General features: G+C 39.3%; 1 protein-coding gene, 1 long non-coding RNA gene and 1 pseudogene across 2 annotated transcripts; 1 reads left to right on the top strand and 2 right to left on the bottom strand.

The window, feature by feature from the left end:
• Positions 1 to 4861: 4861 nt before the first annotated feature.
• On the top strand, positions 4862 to 11053 carry LOC116311715 (annotated as a pseudogene).
• A 94-nt stretch (positions 11054 to 11147) lies between these two features.
• Positions 11148 to 14895, bottom strand: hdc (histidine decarboxylase). The gene is made up of 12 exons (XM_031728931.2): positions 14862 to 14895; positions 14580 to 14752; positions 14356 to 14469; positions 14156 to 14278; positions 13923 to 14060; positions 13707 to 13850; positions 13118 to 13184; positions 12838 to 13000; positions 12622 to 12712; positions 12439 to 12537; positions 12236 to 12337; positions 11148 to 11964 (listed from the first exon to the last, which is right to left on the bottom strand). The coding sequence occupies exons 1-12, from the start codon at positions 14887 to 14889 to the stop codon at positions 11182 to 11184; spliced, it is 2025 nt and encodes a 674-aa protein (XP_031584791.2). The 5' UTR covers positions 14890 to 14895; the 3' UTR covers positions 11148 to 11181.
• A 1550-nt stretch (positions 14896 to 16445) lies between these two features.
• Positions 16446 to 18302, bottom strand: LOC120438315. Its single transcript, XR_005611801.1, has 3 exons — positions 18275 to 18302; positions 16677 to 16732; positions 16446 to 16560 (listed from the first exon to the last, which is right to left on the bottom strand). It is a non-coding gene; the product is annotated as an uncharacterized LOC120438315 (long non-coding RNA).
• Between the last annotated feature and the right edge of the window lie 809 nt (positions 18303 to 19111).

Here is a 19111-nt window from a genome sequence, read left to right as displayed (position 1 = left end):
TTTACTTTCTGCCCAGTTTGACCAATTTAGCAGAAGTCAGCCTGTTTAAGGCTCTGAGATCTATTCTGTATGACTTAAAGCAGTTATGACATGGTCTGATTTTCTCACCTAATAAAGGAATATTTCATATATCAGTCTACTCTTCATTCTATCAGAAACAGTTATCACAGCTCGTACATTTGCTTTTTACACATATATGTAAGCATTGAGCCAAATTTAGTAATGCCAACATATTAAACGAACAATATTTGTCTCTTATGTATAATACATCTGTATATACACTGTCAGAGATACTTGTCTTTGAGTGAAGATTTAAGGGGATAGGAAATATAAATAACTGCAACTCGAATCTTTGACACAGAGTTCAAGCTCACTGCTGTAATATATCCTGTCATCTCTCTCTCTCTACATATGTGTGTGTATGTGTATATACATATATATATATATATATATATCTATATATATCTATCTATATATATATATATATATATATATATATATATATATATATATATATATATATATATATATATATATATATATATATATATATATATATATATATATATATATATATATATATATATATATATATATATATATATATATGTATATGTATATGTCTCATTATAATCTGACAATAAATATAATATTGGCCATATTATATTTACATTACCAAAGTAAGATGACTTCTATGGAGGACCACAAGAGCCACGCGCATCGAAATAAAGATTTCTGTGCTTAAATAATGAATTGTAGAATAAATTCTGCATTTGTAAATTCATTTTTGAATTCCAATTTAATAAACTGCATTTCAAAAACCTCTTCTCCAATTGCACTTTAATAAACTGCATTTCAAAAACCTTTTTTCCAATTGCACTTTAATAAACTGCATTTCAAAATCCATTTCCCTTTCCTGTTCGCTCAGGGATTAACTTCTGGATTAGCTGCTGGATTGGCAAATATATTTAATAGTAGCAATATAAGCAGCGCAGGACTGTTACTCAATCAAATGGATATGAAGACAGCATGTTTACACGCTCCCATCGACTGTGAAATCTACATTCATCAGCCAGAAGGTTATGAAGAGGGGTAAGGTTTAGTGTGTAGATTAGAAAAATCCTTGTATGAGTTAATCTGGTTGTAACTGGAAGAGGATTTTGCATTATTTCCTAACTAAGAACAGTTTCAAGTAAAACCCAGCAGACCAGTGTGTTTATACGAAGGAGACAGAACATAGTTATGATCATCTGGGTGGGCGACCTGATAATTGCAGCTGGCAATAAAAAGGTAATGAAGGATGTGAAAGAAATGTTTTCAGCCAGATTTAAGATGAAGGACTTGGGTAGAGTTAAGCATTTTCTGGGTATTGATTTCACTCATTCTGATGGATGTGTAACAGTGTCACAAGAAACATTTGCCAACAAGATACTGATGAGGTTTAACATGCAGAACTGTAAACCCAGAGAAACTCCCTGTGATCAGAGGTTGTGCTACACAGAAGGTGCTACTAAGATGGATGATGTGAGGATGTATAGAGAGGCTGCAGACAGTCTTACCTCAAATCAGTTACCCACCCAGACCTGGGTTTTGTGGTAAGCAAGTTATCACAACATTTCCATGAGCCAGCAGAGGAACTGTAGGTAACTGTGAAGCATGTGTTGAGATATCTCAGCGGGTCCAAGGATAAGAACTTATTTTTGGGACGAACAACAATGAAATTTTAGGTATAGTAGCCTACAGTGATCCTGACTGGACAGGTAACACTACTGACAGACACAGTACTACAGGTTACTGTGTGTTTCTATGTAAGAACAGTTTTCTAGTTTCATGGATGACAAAGAAACAGCTCACTGTGGCGCTCTCTACCCGTGAAGCAGAATATATATCTCTGGCTTCTACGATGCAAGAGTGTATATATTTAGAGCAGCCTTTGAAAGGTATAGATGACTACAAATACACACAAACAGTAGTGTACGAGGACAAGGGAACGATTGCTTTAGCTAAAAACCCTGTGAATCGACAGAGGTGCAAACATGTGGACATTAAATATCATTTTGTAAGGTCCAATGTAAATGGAGGAAAAATGTGTTTGTTATATTGCACTACTGAAGAAATGGTTGCACATGTTATGACCAAACCTGTTTCTAAGCTAAAACTTGGAAAGTTTGCAGACATTATGTTTGGTGCTTGAAAAGAAAAAAAGGAAAAGGGGAAAAGTGGAAGTTTACTGTACATTTTTTTTTAATTCAATTCAATTCAATTCAGTTCAGTTCAATTCAATTCAATTCAATTCAATTTTATTTTATTTATATAGCGCCAAATCACAACAACAGTCGCCTCAAGGCGCTTTATCTTGTAAGGTAGACCCTACAATAATACATACAGAGAAAAACCCAACAATCATATGACCCCCTATGAGCAAGCACTTTGGCGAACGTGGGAAGGAAAAACTCCCTTTTAACAGGAAGAAACCTCCGGCAGAACCAGGCTCAGGGAGGGGCGGGGCCATCTGCTGCGACTGTTTGGGGTGAGAGAAGGAAGACAGAAGACATGCTGTGGAAGAGAGACAGAGATTATCAACAAGTACGATTAATAATAATAATAATAATGCATTGGATTTATATAGTGCTTTTCAAGGCACCCAAAGCGCTTTACAATGACATTATTCATTCACGCTCACATTCACACACTGGTGGAGGCAAGCTACAGTTGTAGCCACAGCTGCCCTGGGGCAGACTGACAGAAGCGAGGCTGCCATATCGCGCCATCGGCCCCTCTGGCCAACACCAGTAGGCGGTAGGGTAAAGTGTCTTGCCCAAGGACACAACGACCAGGACAGAGAGGCCGGGGATCGAACCGGCGACCTTCCGGTTACAGGTGCCCTTCCCAACCCCCCCTCTCAATGCAGAGAGGTCTATTAGCACATAGTGAGTGAAAAAGGTGACTGAAAAGGAAAAAAATGCATCATGGGAGTCCCCCAGCAGCCTATGTCTATTACAGCATAACTAAGGGAGGATTCAGGGTCACCTGGTCCAGCCCTAACTATATGCTTTAGCAAAAAGGAAAGTTTTAAGCCTAATCTTAAAAGTAGAGATAGTGTCTGTCTCTCTTCTTTAGACTCCAGTACCTGAGTACAAGAGTGGGTTTTGAGATTTTCATTGCGTGTACTCAAGTTGTGGACTGCATTATTGTTAACAGAGACGCAGAATTTTAGTTGTCACCACAAGGGGGCACAGTTTCGCTGTGAAGGCACGCCGCTGACCGTGTGAGCCACAGGTGTCGCAGTGTTTTAGACGTGTCCTTGATCCAACATAGCTGATACAAATGGCTAAATGACCTCCTCAACATGTCTTGCAGTTCTCCAGAGGCCTGGTAATGAACTAATCATGTGATTCGGGTGTGTTGACCCAGGGTGAGATCTAAAACCTGCAGGACACCTGCCCTCGAAGCCATGAGTTGGACACCCGTGGTGTGAGCGGTCAGCCGTGAAGAGAGGATGTAATGTGTGTTAGTGTGTAATAAAGATATTTTTGCCCTGGTTGTCATTTTCCTTCGAGTTGATCGCTGTTGATGCTGCGCTGCTCAACATCAGCGATATCCTAATAGCCTACTTTAAGGTAATTGTTGTGCATATTGCATAGAACTTTATACATTAGATGTCAGATAACTAAATAATTCTGGTTAAATCATTCCGTCAGTGAGACACTAAGTTTCCACATATCAGGCACCAAAACATCTGAAGTGGTGGACAGAACCAAAGAGCGTGGATGTAATTGTCAGGTGTATTGCCTTGACAGTGTGAGCAGTTGTTAGAAGATGTAAAACTCACCCTGAACATCCATTGACATTTACAGTGCAATCAATGTAGTGTTTTGTATTGTATTAATTTTAGATTGGGATTTCTAATCAATATAAAGGTTTTTAAGCATATTTGAGACCAGATGTTTTGGTCTAAGCTGACTGATAGATCCGCTTCCCATTTTGCAATAGGAAGGGATATTGACTCATCTATTTTAGAGAGTGTCCTATGTATTTTAGACAGTAATTTGGGGATTTTGATATTAAGGAATTGTAACACACTTGGTGGTGTTTGTAATTCGACTTGATTAGGTTTAAATTTCTTTTTTACTTTAGATTTTATTTGTTGATATTCTGAAAATCTATTCTTTTAGACCACATACTTTATAACGAATCTGTTAAACGGAATTCGTTAAAGAATTTGGCAACACCTTTAAGGTATTTCTGAAAATTATGATATAAATGTTTAGAGTGGATCTTCTTTAGTAATTAAAATTCAGAAACAACACAGAGTTATAAGTCTCCTATGTTTGTTTTTAGTATCTGTGGCAGTACTATTCAATGAAAAAGATAAACCCTCTATTAATTAATAGTTTGTTTTTTCTCTTCAACAGGTCCAGTGATGGTGGAAGATGGTTTAATATAAAAAAAAAAAGACCAAGAAAGGAACCTGTTTTGTGCAAACAAAGTTTTTCTATGACATGTGCTTTAAGTTGTGGCAAATCTTTAAAGTGTGAATAGAAAGTGTAAATAAAATAAAAATAAAATAAAAATAAATGTCTACGAGTGTGTACCGTGTGTAGTGTAGTAACAAAATCCAGTGTTGGTTTGAAGTAACTAGGTCATATGAGACATAAGCTATTAATACCTGAGAATGGCCCCTGAATGCCCTAATGTAAACTTGTTGTTACGAGTAACGAGGTGAATAACATTAAAGAAAAAAAAATTCAGGCGAAATACGAAATACAGGCCTATGTTTAAAGAATATAATTCCTCGGTTTTTAAATTATTACTACTTCATCAAATTCCCATGACTCCTCCCCAGTAAAGAAAAGAGGAAAGAGGGAGAGAAAGTTAAGGAGGAATAAACGGAAATGATCCAACAGGTGCTGGAGGCTCCTGAAAGTCGATCGTTTGGATCCAGCAGCAGGTCTGACATATTCCTCTTGATTAAAGAAATGCTTGCATATATTTTGTGCACCGCGTTGGCGGTTTTACCCTTACTAATTTACTTCCGGAATCCTTATTTTTTGAAAGATTTACATTGCACATTTCTTTCCATTTATGTCGGTATACGCTTGAGCAGAATCGAGAAAAAGTTTTACAGTATTTTAGATCGTTTTCTGGACAAAGTGGCGGAGCATCCGCATAAGAAGTTCATAGTTTACGAGGAAAGCTCCTACACGTACAGCCAAGCCGACAGAGAAAGCAACAAAGTGGCCAGGGCTCTGTTAACGCATGCCCACCTCAAGGAGGGGGACACAGTAGCCCTCTTCTTGGGCAACGAGCCGTGGTTTGTATGGATCTGGCTCGCACTGTCCAAGCTGGGATGCACAGCGTCCTTCCTCAACGTCAACATAAGATCCAAATCCCTGCTGCACTGTTTCTCCTGCTGTGAAGCCAAAGTCCTGATCACTGGCGCTGGTAAGATGCGTAAATACTGCAGTAAGCTTTTGGCGTTTGTTTTAATGAACTTAACTTTAAACGTGCTGAATATCTTTCGTTTTTTAATATCACGTGATCATATTGTCTAATTAATTTAAAAGTATCTGTTTGTATCTTTTTTTTAAAACTGGGACAGTTGGACTGCATGGGTATATCTTATTAATTTCACCATCAAATAGATAGACTGTTTATTAAACACACATTTACGTAACCCTGTAATGACTGATCAGCACCTCTTTTCTTTTTACCTCCTTCTCTCTCAGACCTTCAAGGAGCAATAGAGGAGGTGCTGCCCACTTTGAAGCAGCAGGGTATCCGTGTGTTTATCCTCCGTGAGCACTGTCATGTGGACGGCATCGAAAGCCTCTCTGACAAAATTCAGATGGAGTCAGACGAGCCCCTGTCCCGTCAGCTCAGGGCCAGCATTAACATCAAGAGTCCTGCGGTGTACATCTACACATCAGGAACCACAGGTAACCTCAAAGGCTTATCTGGCCTTGACTTATATACAACTGTCGCGCAGAGGTTGAGTCATTGAAGGAGCAGTGGGGAGAAAAGTGATGACGATTCTAATGACTGACAGGATCCCATGAAAACAGCACAACAGTCATTTAGCTTTTTTCATGAAAATTATTAACCTATCACCATAAAAAAAAATGCTTCCCAAGGTAGACGTGTTTGTTTCCAAGCATTGGTTTTATTTTGTTATTGGCAACAAAGAATAAAAATCCAGTTACCCCCCTCATTATTTCATCATTTGGTTATGTCCAGGTGCACGCGCTCCTAACTGATGCTGAGCGCCAGAGCGGGTGGTAAGAGGGATGTCTGGGATTTTAAAAAGAAAAGAGAGACAGGTGGAAATGAAACTCAAAGCGACGGTCACATGAAAGAAACTGCCTGACTTTCTTGTTTTAGTTAGCTTACTTCATTTATAAGAGTAAATAATATGTTTGCGTTATTTTAGCCAACATGTAAGCGATACAGCCAGACTCCTTGTACATAGGTATACGCTATAGATAAGAAGTGAAATCATGTATATCCAAAAAGGTAACATATATTTTATTTGTATTGGGTGTAAGGTACCAGTTAATGTAAAAAAAATAAAAAAACCCCAAACTAAATAAAAATAAATAAATGAAACAATCCTATAATGAAAAATATTAAAAATAAAAAAATAAAAAAATCTATTTATCTAAGCAGAATATTGACCCATGTCTGCATGGTGTTATATTTTAAGAGTTTTCACAGTTCACAGTAAATTGGTGGCACACCTGAGAATGAGGACAAACTGTGCTACATCTGTTTTTACAGGGCTTCCAAAAGCAGCTGTGCTTAAACACGAGAGGGTTTGGATGGGAAGTTTTCTCCTGACTTTTGTTGGTGTGCGCTCAGATGATGTTATCTACATATATCTGCCTCTGTATCACAGTGCTGCTTTTCTTATGGGACTTTGTGGAGCTATAGAAAGAGGTAATACATGAAACATGTAACAAAAATAATACCACAAATCAAGATTTACACTGAATTTATTGCAGGTTAAACCAACATATACATGACCTCAAACTACACCCGATTCTATTGTTTGCGCTTTGAAGTCCTAAAGTTCACCTTGCAGAGTTTACAACGCTGAACTCTTAGCATGAAGCGGCATATTTGCTGAACTCTGTATCTTTCCATTTTTAGGCAGCACTGTTGTTTTGAGAAGCAAGTTCTCTGCCTCCAACTTTTGGAACGACTGTAGAAAGTACAATGTGACTGTCATCCAGTACATAGGCGAGGTTATGCGCTACCTCTGCAACACACCGAAGGTAAACACAAGTTTAAGGTCATAATTTAGTAATGACAATCTTGGGATATGTGTTAGAAGCTCAAACTGTTTTAATGAGTTCTACCAACCTGCTTCAGTGAGGTGCATTGTTTCTTATGGTCATTGTTTATGTTCTCACCTCTCCTTTGGCCTTCTTTTAGAGAGATAATGACAAGGATCATAAGGTCCGACTGGCCGTAGGGAACGGAATAAGGGAAGACACCTGGGTTGAATTCCTGGAGCGATTTGGGAACATTTGTATCCGTGAATGCTACGGAGCAACTGAAGGGAATGTTGGCTTTTTCAACTACGGTGGGAAAGTTGGAGCTGTTGGCAGAGAACATTTTCTCTACAAAGTAAGACGTAATAATAATAATAATACATTATATTTATAGGCACCTTTAAGACCCTCAAGGTCACCTTACAATAGTACAAAAAAGTAGCAACAATACAATATAATAAAATATTGCAAAATAAACTTTAAACATAAGGTAAATGAGGAAAAAAAGCAAGCATGAAAGTATAAAAGCTAAGCGAGGTAAAAATAGACTAAGACGGAATCAAGGGTATGCAATTCTGAATAGATGGGTTTTGATACGTGATTTCTAATTAATGAGAGAGTTTGTAGTCCAGAGATCTGGTGGAAGTGCATCCCAAAGTCTCGGGGCAGAACAACTAAAGACTCTGAGTCCCATGGTAGTCAGGCGAGCAGGTGGAACAGACAGAAGGGAAGCTGAAGAAGAGCGGAGTGTACAAGGGGGTGAGTATGTATGGAAAAATCAGATAAATATGGAGGAGCAAGGTTATGAAGATGGGTAGATACAGCCATGTGAAAAAGAAAGCACACCCTCTTTCCATTCTAAAGTTACATAATTATAAAACTATAACATTAGTCCACCTTTCTTTATAATGTCACTTCAGGTCGCTTCAGTTGTCAGACAGATGGTCTCACATTTGACTCTAGAATACTTTGGTATACAGAGGAGTTCATGGTCGACTCAATGACTGCAAGGTGATCAGGTCTTTTTGCTGCAAAACTAGTCCAGACCATCTTCTCTTCACAATCCTGCATCACAGTTTTTATGCTGTGCTTGCTTTTCACAAAATATGCCACTGTGTACAAGCATCTCCACTTTGGTCTCTTCTGTCCATTTTCCCAAAGGTCTTGTGGTTTGTTCAGATGAATTTTGCAAACCTAAGCCATGCTTAGAAGAACCATGGCTTAGGTCATAGTTTTTTTAGAGAGAGAAACGTTTTGTCACTCAAGTAACTTCAGTCTCAGCTGAATGCAGATTTACCCAACCTTATAAAGAGTACATTTGCATAATGGCTGAAACTAGTGCCACTGGTGGACAATTGGCTGCGAGTCTCTGTGAGGCCAGGGAGCCTAACTGGACCTCTGTATATGGAGATGTAGCATGATTTATATGACTAACTGCTTATTCTCTTCAATGTTCTTATCTGTAAACTTTCGTTTCAGATGGCATGCAAATATGCCCTCATAAGGTTTGACACAGAAAAAGAGGAGCCAGTCAGAGACTCTAGAGAGATTTTGTGTTGAAGTCCCAAGAGGTGAGCCTGTTTCCTAAAGTGCCGTCTTGCCTTTTAAGCTGCTATTTAAACATATACTGTTACTTTTACTCGCAGGAGAAACTGGTCTGCTTGTGGCAAAGATTGGAAAAAGAACACCCTTCAGCGGCTACGCCAAGCACAAGCAGCAGACAGACAAGAAGAAGCTAAGAGATGTGTTCAAGAAGGGCGACGTGTACTTTAACAGTGGCGACCTTCTAAAGATTGACGACGAGGGATTCATCTTCTTTCAAGACCGCATTGGAGACACTTTCAGGTCTGTGAAACATTAAATGAATTTGACAATCCGGGTGAAAGGTCAGGACAAGGAGTACCAGAGAGTGTTTTTTGTCTTAAAAGCACAACTTAGTGTGACCACTGAAGGAACAATGGGCGGGAGGTCAGTTCCTTGATCATTAATATGCAAATTCTCATGACCATTGATCAACAACCACTGATCAAGGCCCACTGATCAATGGCCATGAGTACCATTGACAGAGAGCTGGGGAATGGCTGCAATCACAGCATTGTAAAATTGTGAAAGATGTACCCTTAGGCCCTCTCCTCGATTCAGAGATGGTCTTTGCCTTTTCACGTAAATGGCCTCCTTGACTCCGCACTCAAACCAGTGTTCCTCCCTGTCCAGGATGTTTACATCCTCATCAATGAAAGAGTGTCCACTGGCCTGTAAATGTATAAATCCTGGCAATCCTCCTGGCACTTTACAGCATACATTATATTACTCTGTTTGTGTTGGGGAACCCGATCCTTTGGGTGGACCAATTTTTGGTGCAGCGTGTTTAGGGGTTTAAAAGCCACAGAGACTCAGTGTTTAGAAAAAATGCATCTCAACTGTTCCAGTACTCCTGACACATACGGGATCACTACGGGTTTTCGCTTAGGCAGCAGTTGTCCTTCTGTCCTGGAACGGCTGGATGAATGTTTAACAGATTGCTTACAAACCCTTTAACCCAGGCTGGGGTTATAGTTGTAAAATAAGGCCAGAAATTTTACTTCTTCACTTGAAATATAATTTAAGCTATGGAAAAAACAGTAAAACCCTCAAGTTTAGGATATATCATATATAATTTCAGAATTACAGAGATTGTGGTGAGTCTAATCTAATTGCTTTCAGTATTTTATTCTTTATAGTTAAACATGTTTGATGAACTATTATCTCAGTGTTTTAGGGAAGTTTGTTGCTTTTGTGTGTCCCTGCTGTTAAAAGATACACTGCAGCTGAGTTCTGCAAATACTCTGTATTATATCTGTTACAGGTGGAAAGGAGAAAATGTGGCAACCACAGAGGTGGCTGACCACCTGCTCGCAGTTGACTTTGTTGAAGAGGCTAATGTCTATGGTGTGAAGGTGCCAGGTAATAATGACACTAAAAGCAATAGTTTCCGATTAACCAAGATTATTGTGATGTATGTCTCATAAATATTACAAATATTTGATTCCAGAATTCTAAGAAAAATTCAAAATTCTGAAGTTTTTTCTTGGAATTCTAAGAATCGCATATTTCTGACATACTGAGGAAAAACTCTGAATTTCTGGATTAACGTCAGGATTCTGAGGGGTATTTTTTCTTCTTTTTACTTTGACCTTCACTGAATAGGACATGAGGGAAGAATTGGAATGGCAGCACTGAAACTAAAAGAAAATATGGACTTTGATGGCAAAGCTTTTTATCAGCATGTCAAAAACTACTTGCCCAGCTACGCGAGACCACGCTTCGTTCGCATACAGGTAAATAAAGTTCAAAGAATGATCACATTAAAAATGATCTGCATATATTTTAGCAATAATCCAGTAACCATTTCATTATTCTCTGGCAGGATGCATTGGTAGTGACTAGCACCTTTAAGCAGATGAAGGTGAAGCTGGCAGAGGAAGGTTTTAACCCTGCTCTCATCAAGGATCCTCTGTTTTACCTGGAAGACAATAAGGGCTACATACCCATGACTCAGGAGATATTCAACTGCATTGCAGAAGGAAGACTCAGGCTTTAAATGAGTTCAGTGCTGATATTTTATTGTCAGTCTCAAAAAGATTAGTGTTGATTTATGACAAACAACCTTTATATTGTGGATATACAAACATACAATGGCATGCATTTCATTTTTTTAATATTTCAACTCATTTTAAACTGAAATACTTTCTTTTTTAATGATTTTTATATGAGTAAATCCCATATCGCTGACACTGTTATTTGGAGATTATCAGTTTGTCAAGAGGTGACTGTGTTGGTTGACTGTGTGCTGAAGTAAACTGCTTATCAATCAATAGGTGAATTATTGTGTGGATGCGAGGTACATTTTGTGCTGGTTTTGGGCTCATCAGAGGAGTTTAGGAGCAGTGGAAGTTTCTAGTGGCGTAGGAGGGGGGGCTGTGTTTGTTACAGCAGAGGAAGACATACAGTTCACTCTTCTGCAGGTGGAGGGTAAGTGCTTTTGAGCTGCTGGAGAAACCTTCAGAGGGCAGCAGAGCTGGTGCCGACCACACTGCACCCACTGGTTACAGAAGCTGGGAACGCTGTAGAACTTTGTCAGCTTTTTCAGGACCTGTTTTCCCAGATCATTTGAAGGCATCTCCTCAATATTTATTGTCTGGCCAGATCCTGTTGTTGAAGGCACAGGAAGACCACCGGCAGCATCTTCGACTATAGGCCTCGTTTCAAAATCATAGCCACACAGGGGCCTGATATAAGTGTAAGGCAGGGGCTCGCTGTTGCAGCTAAGAGATCGCATTGGTCTTCTAGACCGATTCCAAGCCTTGTCAATCCACAACTCCACTTGAGCTTTTTCCAGCCTGGCAACAGCATCCTCTTTCTCATCAGACCCGGTGTGTAAGACCGGGTCTTGGTATTCTTCATCACCTATTACATCATCTTCCCCTGATTGTGACTGGTCTGCATAATTCAAAGCCTGTGTCTCAGCCAGGAGAGTAGAAGCTGTTTTACAGATAATGCCCCAGTCCCTGAGGATGTCATCGGCAGTAGTGTACTGTGAGGTCACCGTAAACCGGATGATGCGTTTGGTATAAATATCCGCAGGGATGAGGTACATGGTGCCCGACCGGGTCAGTCTCCTCAGCAGCTCCTGGGTCAAAGCGTTCCCTCCCTACAAAAAGAAGATACAATAAAATGTTCATAAGTGTTTGTTTAAGGCCACAAAACCCTTACTAACACATCTGTGTTTACCCTTTTCCTACTATTTTTGCCATTTCACCTGGGAACTAGCTGACCACATTCAGGTATATAACAAACCACCATTGAACAAGGTGTAATAGGGACTTCTTAGCACATGTCAGTAATGATTTTCTGGTGAAAGCTATAAGGTCAACATATTTATAGTTTACTGCACAATTCAGGTACAAGGACAAGTTACATACTTTCAGGCAGAAGACCACCAGGCCGAGGTGCCTCTTAGCAGGAACCTCAAAATCTGTGTTGCTCTTAATATGAGACTCCAAGAGTTTTGCCATCTCAATCCCCTAAAAAAACCAAAGCAAACAAACAAAAATAACTTCACATTAAATACACTTTCTATAATGGAAGTCTAATATTGATATCTATTTTTAAAAAAGCCACTTACATGTCTGATATGAGCCTGGAGGTTTTTCAATCCAAAGGAGCGCAGAACAAACCAGAGCTTTAGAGCACGGAAGCGTCGACTGAGGGGTATTTGCCAGTGCTGAACCAAAGAAAAAAAAGTAGTGTAATTGCTTCAGATGAGGCTGTAACATTTTGAACTGGTGAATAAGTGATGATGACGAACCATAAAGTCGGTGGCTGCCTGTGAGTTTTCATGTCTGAGGTAAACAGGATCAACACTGAAGGTCTGCTGGAGCTTGTATTTATCCTTTACCCTGAGATCAACAGTTAATTAAATTACCAGCTTAAAAGCATTCTTCTGTTTAAATTTGCACTTAGATCTAATTTTGCAGATATTATAGAGACAGAGCTGAGATATGGCTTAAACGTCTCAACTCACCAGAATGCTGTGCAGTCAAAATGGACCATCATCCACTTAGAAGGGTTGAAAACAAAAGAGTGTGCAAATTCAATGCCCTTCATTGACCAGCGGAGCTCCGGACAAAAGTAGGCAGAGCCAGCATACGCGGCATCAACATGGAGCCAGAGTCCCTCTTCCTCACCTGCAAAAAGATTTCTATTTCACGTCTAACTTCATCTTATGTATGCAAAGAAAAAAAAAAAGTCTGACTCTGCAGTATGATTTGGAAGAAATCAGATTATAAAATTAGAAGACACACAGACTGGTCCCAGTTCCGATAGCTTATCGAAGGCACACACTCCTGTAGTTCCCAGAGTTGAACACAGCTGAAAATGACAGAATGGGTCAGATGAGATCCAACATGCAACACGGGTTTGTTGTGTACTTTTGAAGCTAAAAATCACAGTTTCCTCATGATATGAGATGATATACAAGTGTCCCGATTATTGATGTACAAAGTTTTGCTACTTATTTCATATTTTTAAGTTTAAAAAAAAATTTGGACAATTTTTCAGTTTTAAAGGAAATAAAGCTGAACTTCAACTTCCAGACATTTGATTTTCTTTAAATGCACCATCAAGTAAATAGATTGTAAAACAGTTTTTGCATGCATCTGTGTTTGCCATGCAGCAGAAAAATCAAACAAAGGCACTGATTGGCTGATGCTACAGTCGGCCGATTCTGATTTTTATATACTGCAGCGTCACCTCATTAGTATATACTTTTAAAAATGTGATGGGTATTGTGGCACATGTTAGGTACTCGGTGTAAGCTACTAGATTCAAAACAATATGGGGATTCTTAAATTCTCTGCAGAAATGTCCCACTGAGGTTTCAAACACACATACCAGGAAGGGGACAAGTCCTCTTGCCCTGTCTTCTTGTATGGCTTGTTTCAAAGTGTCTCCTCTCAGAGACAACTCGTCATCGGTGGGCAGAAACCTGATCTTCACCAGTGAGATCAGTCCTGCCTTTTCAACTGACGAATGAGCCTATAAAAGCAACATCTGATCAGCTTTACGGTTCAGTTTATCAGGCTGATAGGAAGCTGCTGTGCAGCTTACCTGATCTGAAGCGTAGGCCACTAGTCTTGAGTTTATGACCGAGCCGTCCACGTCCTGGTCAAGCTCGGCCCGCAGCTGCAGGATTTTGTCTTTCCTGGCTGCCAGCAGAGCAACCAGTGTGCTCTCACTGACTGTACTCTGACGAGAGAGCCAAGCAGGTCAGAAACACAATGAGGCCCCGAAAGACTGTAAACTTCATGGCTTTAGAGCAAACCGATTAGGATGTTGCACACCTGCAGGATGCCTCCACCTCTGCTGTCAGGATGGTAGTGGAGAAAGAAAGAGGGGAGCTCTAGTGCTTTACACAGCCAGTCCATCACATTCATTTCCAGCTCTGTGCATGCTGGGCTTGAGGCCTGAAAAAACAAGCAAATGGGACATCACTGAAGCAGATGGTAGCATCTGATTGATTGTCTTTTTGGTCGTTCCTTACCCAAGTGAACCCAACACAGTTGATTGCATCTGCCAGCATATCCCCGAGCATAGAGGGCCATGAAGTCAGACTGGGATAGTAGGCGTGCATGTGAGGGCTCTGCCAGTGAACCACCTGGGCAGAGAGATAGGAAAACACTTGCTTGCCGTAAATGTATTTCATGATCATTTCAGTGAACTGAGCAAGCAAGGTGAATTCAAATTGGGTTTTGCTGTGACACTTACCCCTGGCATGATAACCTTCTCAATGTCATTGAAGATATTCTCCCAGTCCTCCGGCTCTGTAGGTGCAGCCTCAGGAAGAAGCTGCCTCATGTAGCCAGGTTTCACATCAGGAATGACCCTCCTCTCCCTGATGGAGCCCAGGTACTTTGTGATGTAGTCCACCATCTCCTTACCTGATCAGTAAGAGATCACTGCAAGTTATTCATATTCATTTTCTTTATTATGTGCTTGTTGGCATTTGAAGTTAAATATCAACATCATCCAAAATGAGTCCATGATTACCTCTGCGATTGTATTCCTCAGCTTGCATTTTCGGAGATGAGACCTCTTCGAGTTACTTTGTTGTGTGTAACAGGTGACTGCAGTGAGGCTTTGTGTATTTGGGAGCAGAGATTACACCACTATATAGATCCTGTTGTGAAGAACACGCCCCAAATTGGTGACGCATTTGAACCACAAGGCAAATGTCTTTCATGTATTTTTTCCATCACTGGCTTCACATTTGCACTAAATATTTACTTTCCTCTTGCAGCCAGGGATTTGATTTGATTTTTTTCATATCCATGTGAAATGATACAGGATTAGAACAATATAATCAATAGTGTAATTGATAGGTTATATAAAAGTTATGAAGAATTCTTTTTCACCATTACACCTCATCCCTCTGTAATGCAGCCAATATATTGAGAAAAATTAATTTATGTGTCAAATCAGATTATACAGAGATCCTTATATTTTCAAACTGGTGTTCAGGCCCCCTTACAAGGTTTATGCTTTTTTTTCTGTGTGTGTGTGTGTGTGTGTGCGTGCGTGTGTGTGTGTGTGTATGTGTGTGTGTGTGTGTGTGTGTGTGTAAATTATATATTCGGTGACATCTCTCTGACCCTTAATCTTTAGGGAAACACAATTCGATACAATTAATCTTCAGTCTTATTTCCTCGCCTCTTCTTACCCCAGCGGGTTACAAATGATGATGGATCATGATGAGCAATATTTTCAATGCATGATGACTCTTCACAAAGTAATAGGTAAAAAAAAAAAAATAAACAAACAATAAATGTAAACACAGTAAAAGGTACTGAGATGATGAGGGAAAACCATTTATGTCATTAGCTTATTGCAGCCTTTTAAACCCTGACAAAAGCCTGAGCAGCACCTGGACTGTTCGCACACTGCACTGTTTACTAAGCATTGTGCTCAGCATGTGATAGCTCTCATGTGGTGCTCTGGGGAAACCAGTCGCTGGATGACAATCGAGCCGCAATTCAAACCTACAAAGCACGCATTATTGTTAAATCACCGAGAGAGAGCAAGCACACTGAAATTAATAAAGCACATTATCTAAGACATATGTAAACATATCTAATCAATCAATGAATTCATGAATCAAAAATGAATAACCGGACAGCAACAACAGAAGGTTTATGTTTTTTACTCTTTCATTTATTTTAATTCATTTGTAGTTATTTTTCGTAACACACTGTGCACACTTGTACTTGATTAAACTTTAGCTATTTTACCATTAACCATTTACTGCTCTCTATTAATAGTATAATTCTTTCAATTAAAATGTAATTAGTTTTGTCACATAAGATGAAAAGAACCACACAAAGTTAAAGAAATCCATAAATGCACTTGTATGAGTGTTTATTCTATCATTTCCTTCATTAAAGTTGCGAACAAGCAACTTCACATGAAAGCTTCTAATCAAATGTGCCTGTCTGGTTTGAAAGCAGGAAAAGGCTTCATCACTGAACTTCTCCACATTCCCACGATGTCAGAGTCTGACATTGTTTCAAAACAGCGTGGTTCCAGAGATACACACAGGCTGTTCTTTGCTGCAGGTACTGTGACACACTTTTAGTGGCAAAGGTGAGGTGGATCTTCCTAATTCTTACATACAACTGTCTGCTTGTGAATGCAAGTATCTAATGAGCCAGTCACACAGCAACAACTCCATTTGACATGAGCATGACAGCATCTAATGGGAAAGAAAAGTGATTTAAGTAACAGTGTGAGGGTTGACAGAAAAATGGTCTGAAAGAGAAAATATCCAGTGAGCAGCACTTCTCTGGGAAAAATTTCATCACATCAAACCTTGAAGCAGATGGACTACAGCAGCAGAAGACCATCCTGAATTCCACTCCTGTCAGCTAAGAACAGGAAACAGAGGCCACAGTTTGTACCGGATCACCAAAATTGGACAGCAGAAAATTTGAAAAGTGTTGCCTAGTCTGATGACTAGATTTCTCCTGCCACATTCAGATGGTAGAGTCAGAACTGGGTGTAAACAACATGAAATCATGGCTCCTTTTGCACAACACGGAGCCTTTGGGGTTACATTTAAGTAGGTACTAGTAGGTACGTACCTTTTCCAGTCTGCAGGGTTAATGTTGAGAATGGGTCTAGTTTAACCAAAATCACAATCTTTTCCTGAGCCTAACCAATCTGAGAGTGACACAGGACATGAAACATGGTCTCTGGACTGGCTGCCTTGTGATCTACGTTGCTGCACAACTATCTGCCTAATCTTTGAGTAACTGTTTATTAAAACATACATTTATAAAAATGATCCATATAGTGTTACTAGATGAATTACAGTGTTTCTTAACTTCAGTTGCAAAGAAGTGTTCATGGACAGTTTATAAACCATGTATTAACAATTTCGTAAGTATCGTTTATTACTGTTACAATGGTTAAAGAGTTTATGTAGATATATTTACATCTGACATCTGGTGTCCAAACCGTCACATAGGTTAATGATTCTTCTAAACTAGCCAAACTGGTTATTTAAATTTGATCAAGAACAAAGAGTTTTGATTTTATGTAGGAAAACTGGTAGCATGCAATGACTGATGGCAGGAGTGGGTGTGTTACTATACACAGAAATAAGTGTTATGTGATATGCAGCATAGCACACTGTGACTATTGTGCTCCTTGTGTGCTTTTAAATTTGAGAGGCTGAGCCTGATGAAAGCGGATTTAAGCATTATTGTGCAATGAAGCCTGATCGCTGCCTTGTGACATCAAAGTGAGAGTGCTTCTTATTTGGTCTGATTCTGCTGCTTTTATTCAAATAAGCTGAAAATAGCCATGCGACATAAGCCCGTCACAAAGAAAACTTTGAGCTTGATAATGCAAACCAAAAAAAGCAAAACAACAGCATGAAGAGCAGAGAGGAAAAACTAATGACTAATGATGAGACTGGCTGTGAATGAAGGTTAAAAAAATGGGAAAAGCAACTAAGTGTCAGTTTAAACATGTTCCCCTTGCATGGTAGGAATTTTGGTGGTAGAAAATAATGAACCAAATAAAAAATGTAATGCAGAAAGTCACTTATCTAATAACAGCTTTACTTTTTTTGTTTTATTTCACTTTTTTAAAATCACTTTAATGTAAAACTCACAACTTAACAGCTGATTTATTAAATCATTGTATGAATGTGAAAAAAGCAGCACTTATCTGCCCTTATCCGTTCCATTTGAACCATTGTGTGTACAACAGATCAGACTGGTTTAACTGCAGACCAGCCTGGCATGGCTGTGAGCTACTGTTAATAGGGCAGTCCTAAGAAAATACAAGTACACTCTGCTTTTAAAAAGAAAGATTCATTTTCAGTTTCAAGACTAACTATTACTACAGTACAATACAATACATGATGTACAATATCCTTGATGTAAAAGGGAATTACATACTGTATATAGATGTGAATATATTCCTTTGTATATACGGGAAGCCCATCACAGGAGAAGAAAGAAAAGAAGCTGAAGGTCAGAGCCAACTTAGAAACAAGCTTTCTTTGTGTTGACTTCAACAGCTCATCATTTTCCTTCTGTATCAACCTCAGCTGTCCATTTGAAGAGCAGGTAGAGTCTCTATGCAGCCCTGTGACAAACTCATTAGACCCCATGATTCAGCAGCTTGCAGAGCCCCCTTTGGCAGGAATAACTATTTTCTGTATGACTTTATCGGTCTCTTAGGAATTTTGACCCATTTTTCTTTACAGCATTGCTTCAGGTAATTTATGTTTGCGGACAAATGTTTATTTTCAGGCTCTTAAAGTTCCTCCAGAGTATTTCAATCAAGTTGACGTCTGGACTTTGACTGAGCCATACAACACCAACAATTGCTCTAATCCGTGAACCAGTTTCAGCCAAGCTTGATCTGTTTAGAAAGATTGTTAACTCATCATAATCTCATTATTAACTCCACAACACTTTGTATATGCATGCGGAGGAGTTCATGATTGATCAGTGAATGCAACGTGTCCTGTGGCTGAAAGTAAGTCCAAATAATCACCTTTCTACCACTACACTGACAGTTGGTATGAGGTGCTTGTGCTGACATGCTGGGTTTGCTTTTTTTTCTTCAAATGTGGTGTTGTACATTATGGCCAAACATCTCAACTTTTTTTTTGTCTGTCCAAAGTCTTGTGGTTTGTCCAGATGCAACTTTGTGAACCTAATCCGTGCTGTTGTGTCCTTTTTTAGAGAGAAGCAGCTTTCAACATTTAACAAACCAATGGAGCGTGA

Source organism: Oreochromis aureus, linkage group 1, assembly GCF_013358895.1.
Source record: "Oreochromis aureus strain Israel breed Guangdong linkage group 1, ZZ_aureus, whole genome shotgun sequence".
NCBI classification, from domain to species: domain Eukaryota; kingdom Metazoa; phylum Chordata; class Actinopteri; order Cichliformes; family Cichlidae; genus Oreochromis; species Oreochromis aureus.
The sequence above is the reverse complement of the archived record's forward strand: the minus strand, read 5'-3'. Positions and strand labels throughout refer to the sequence as shown.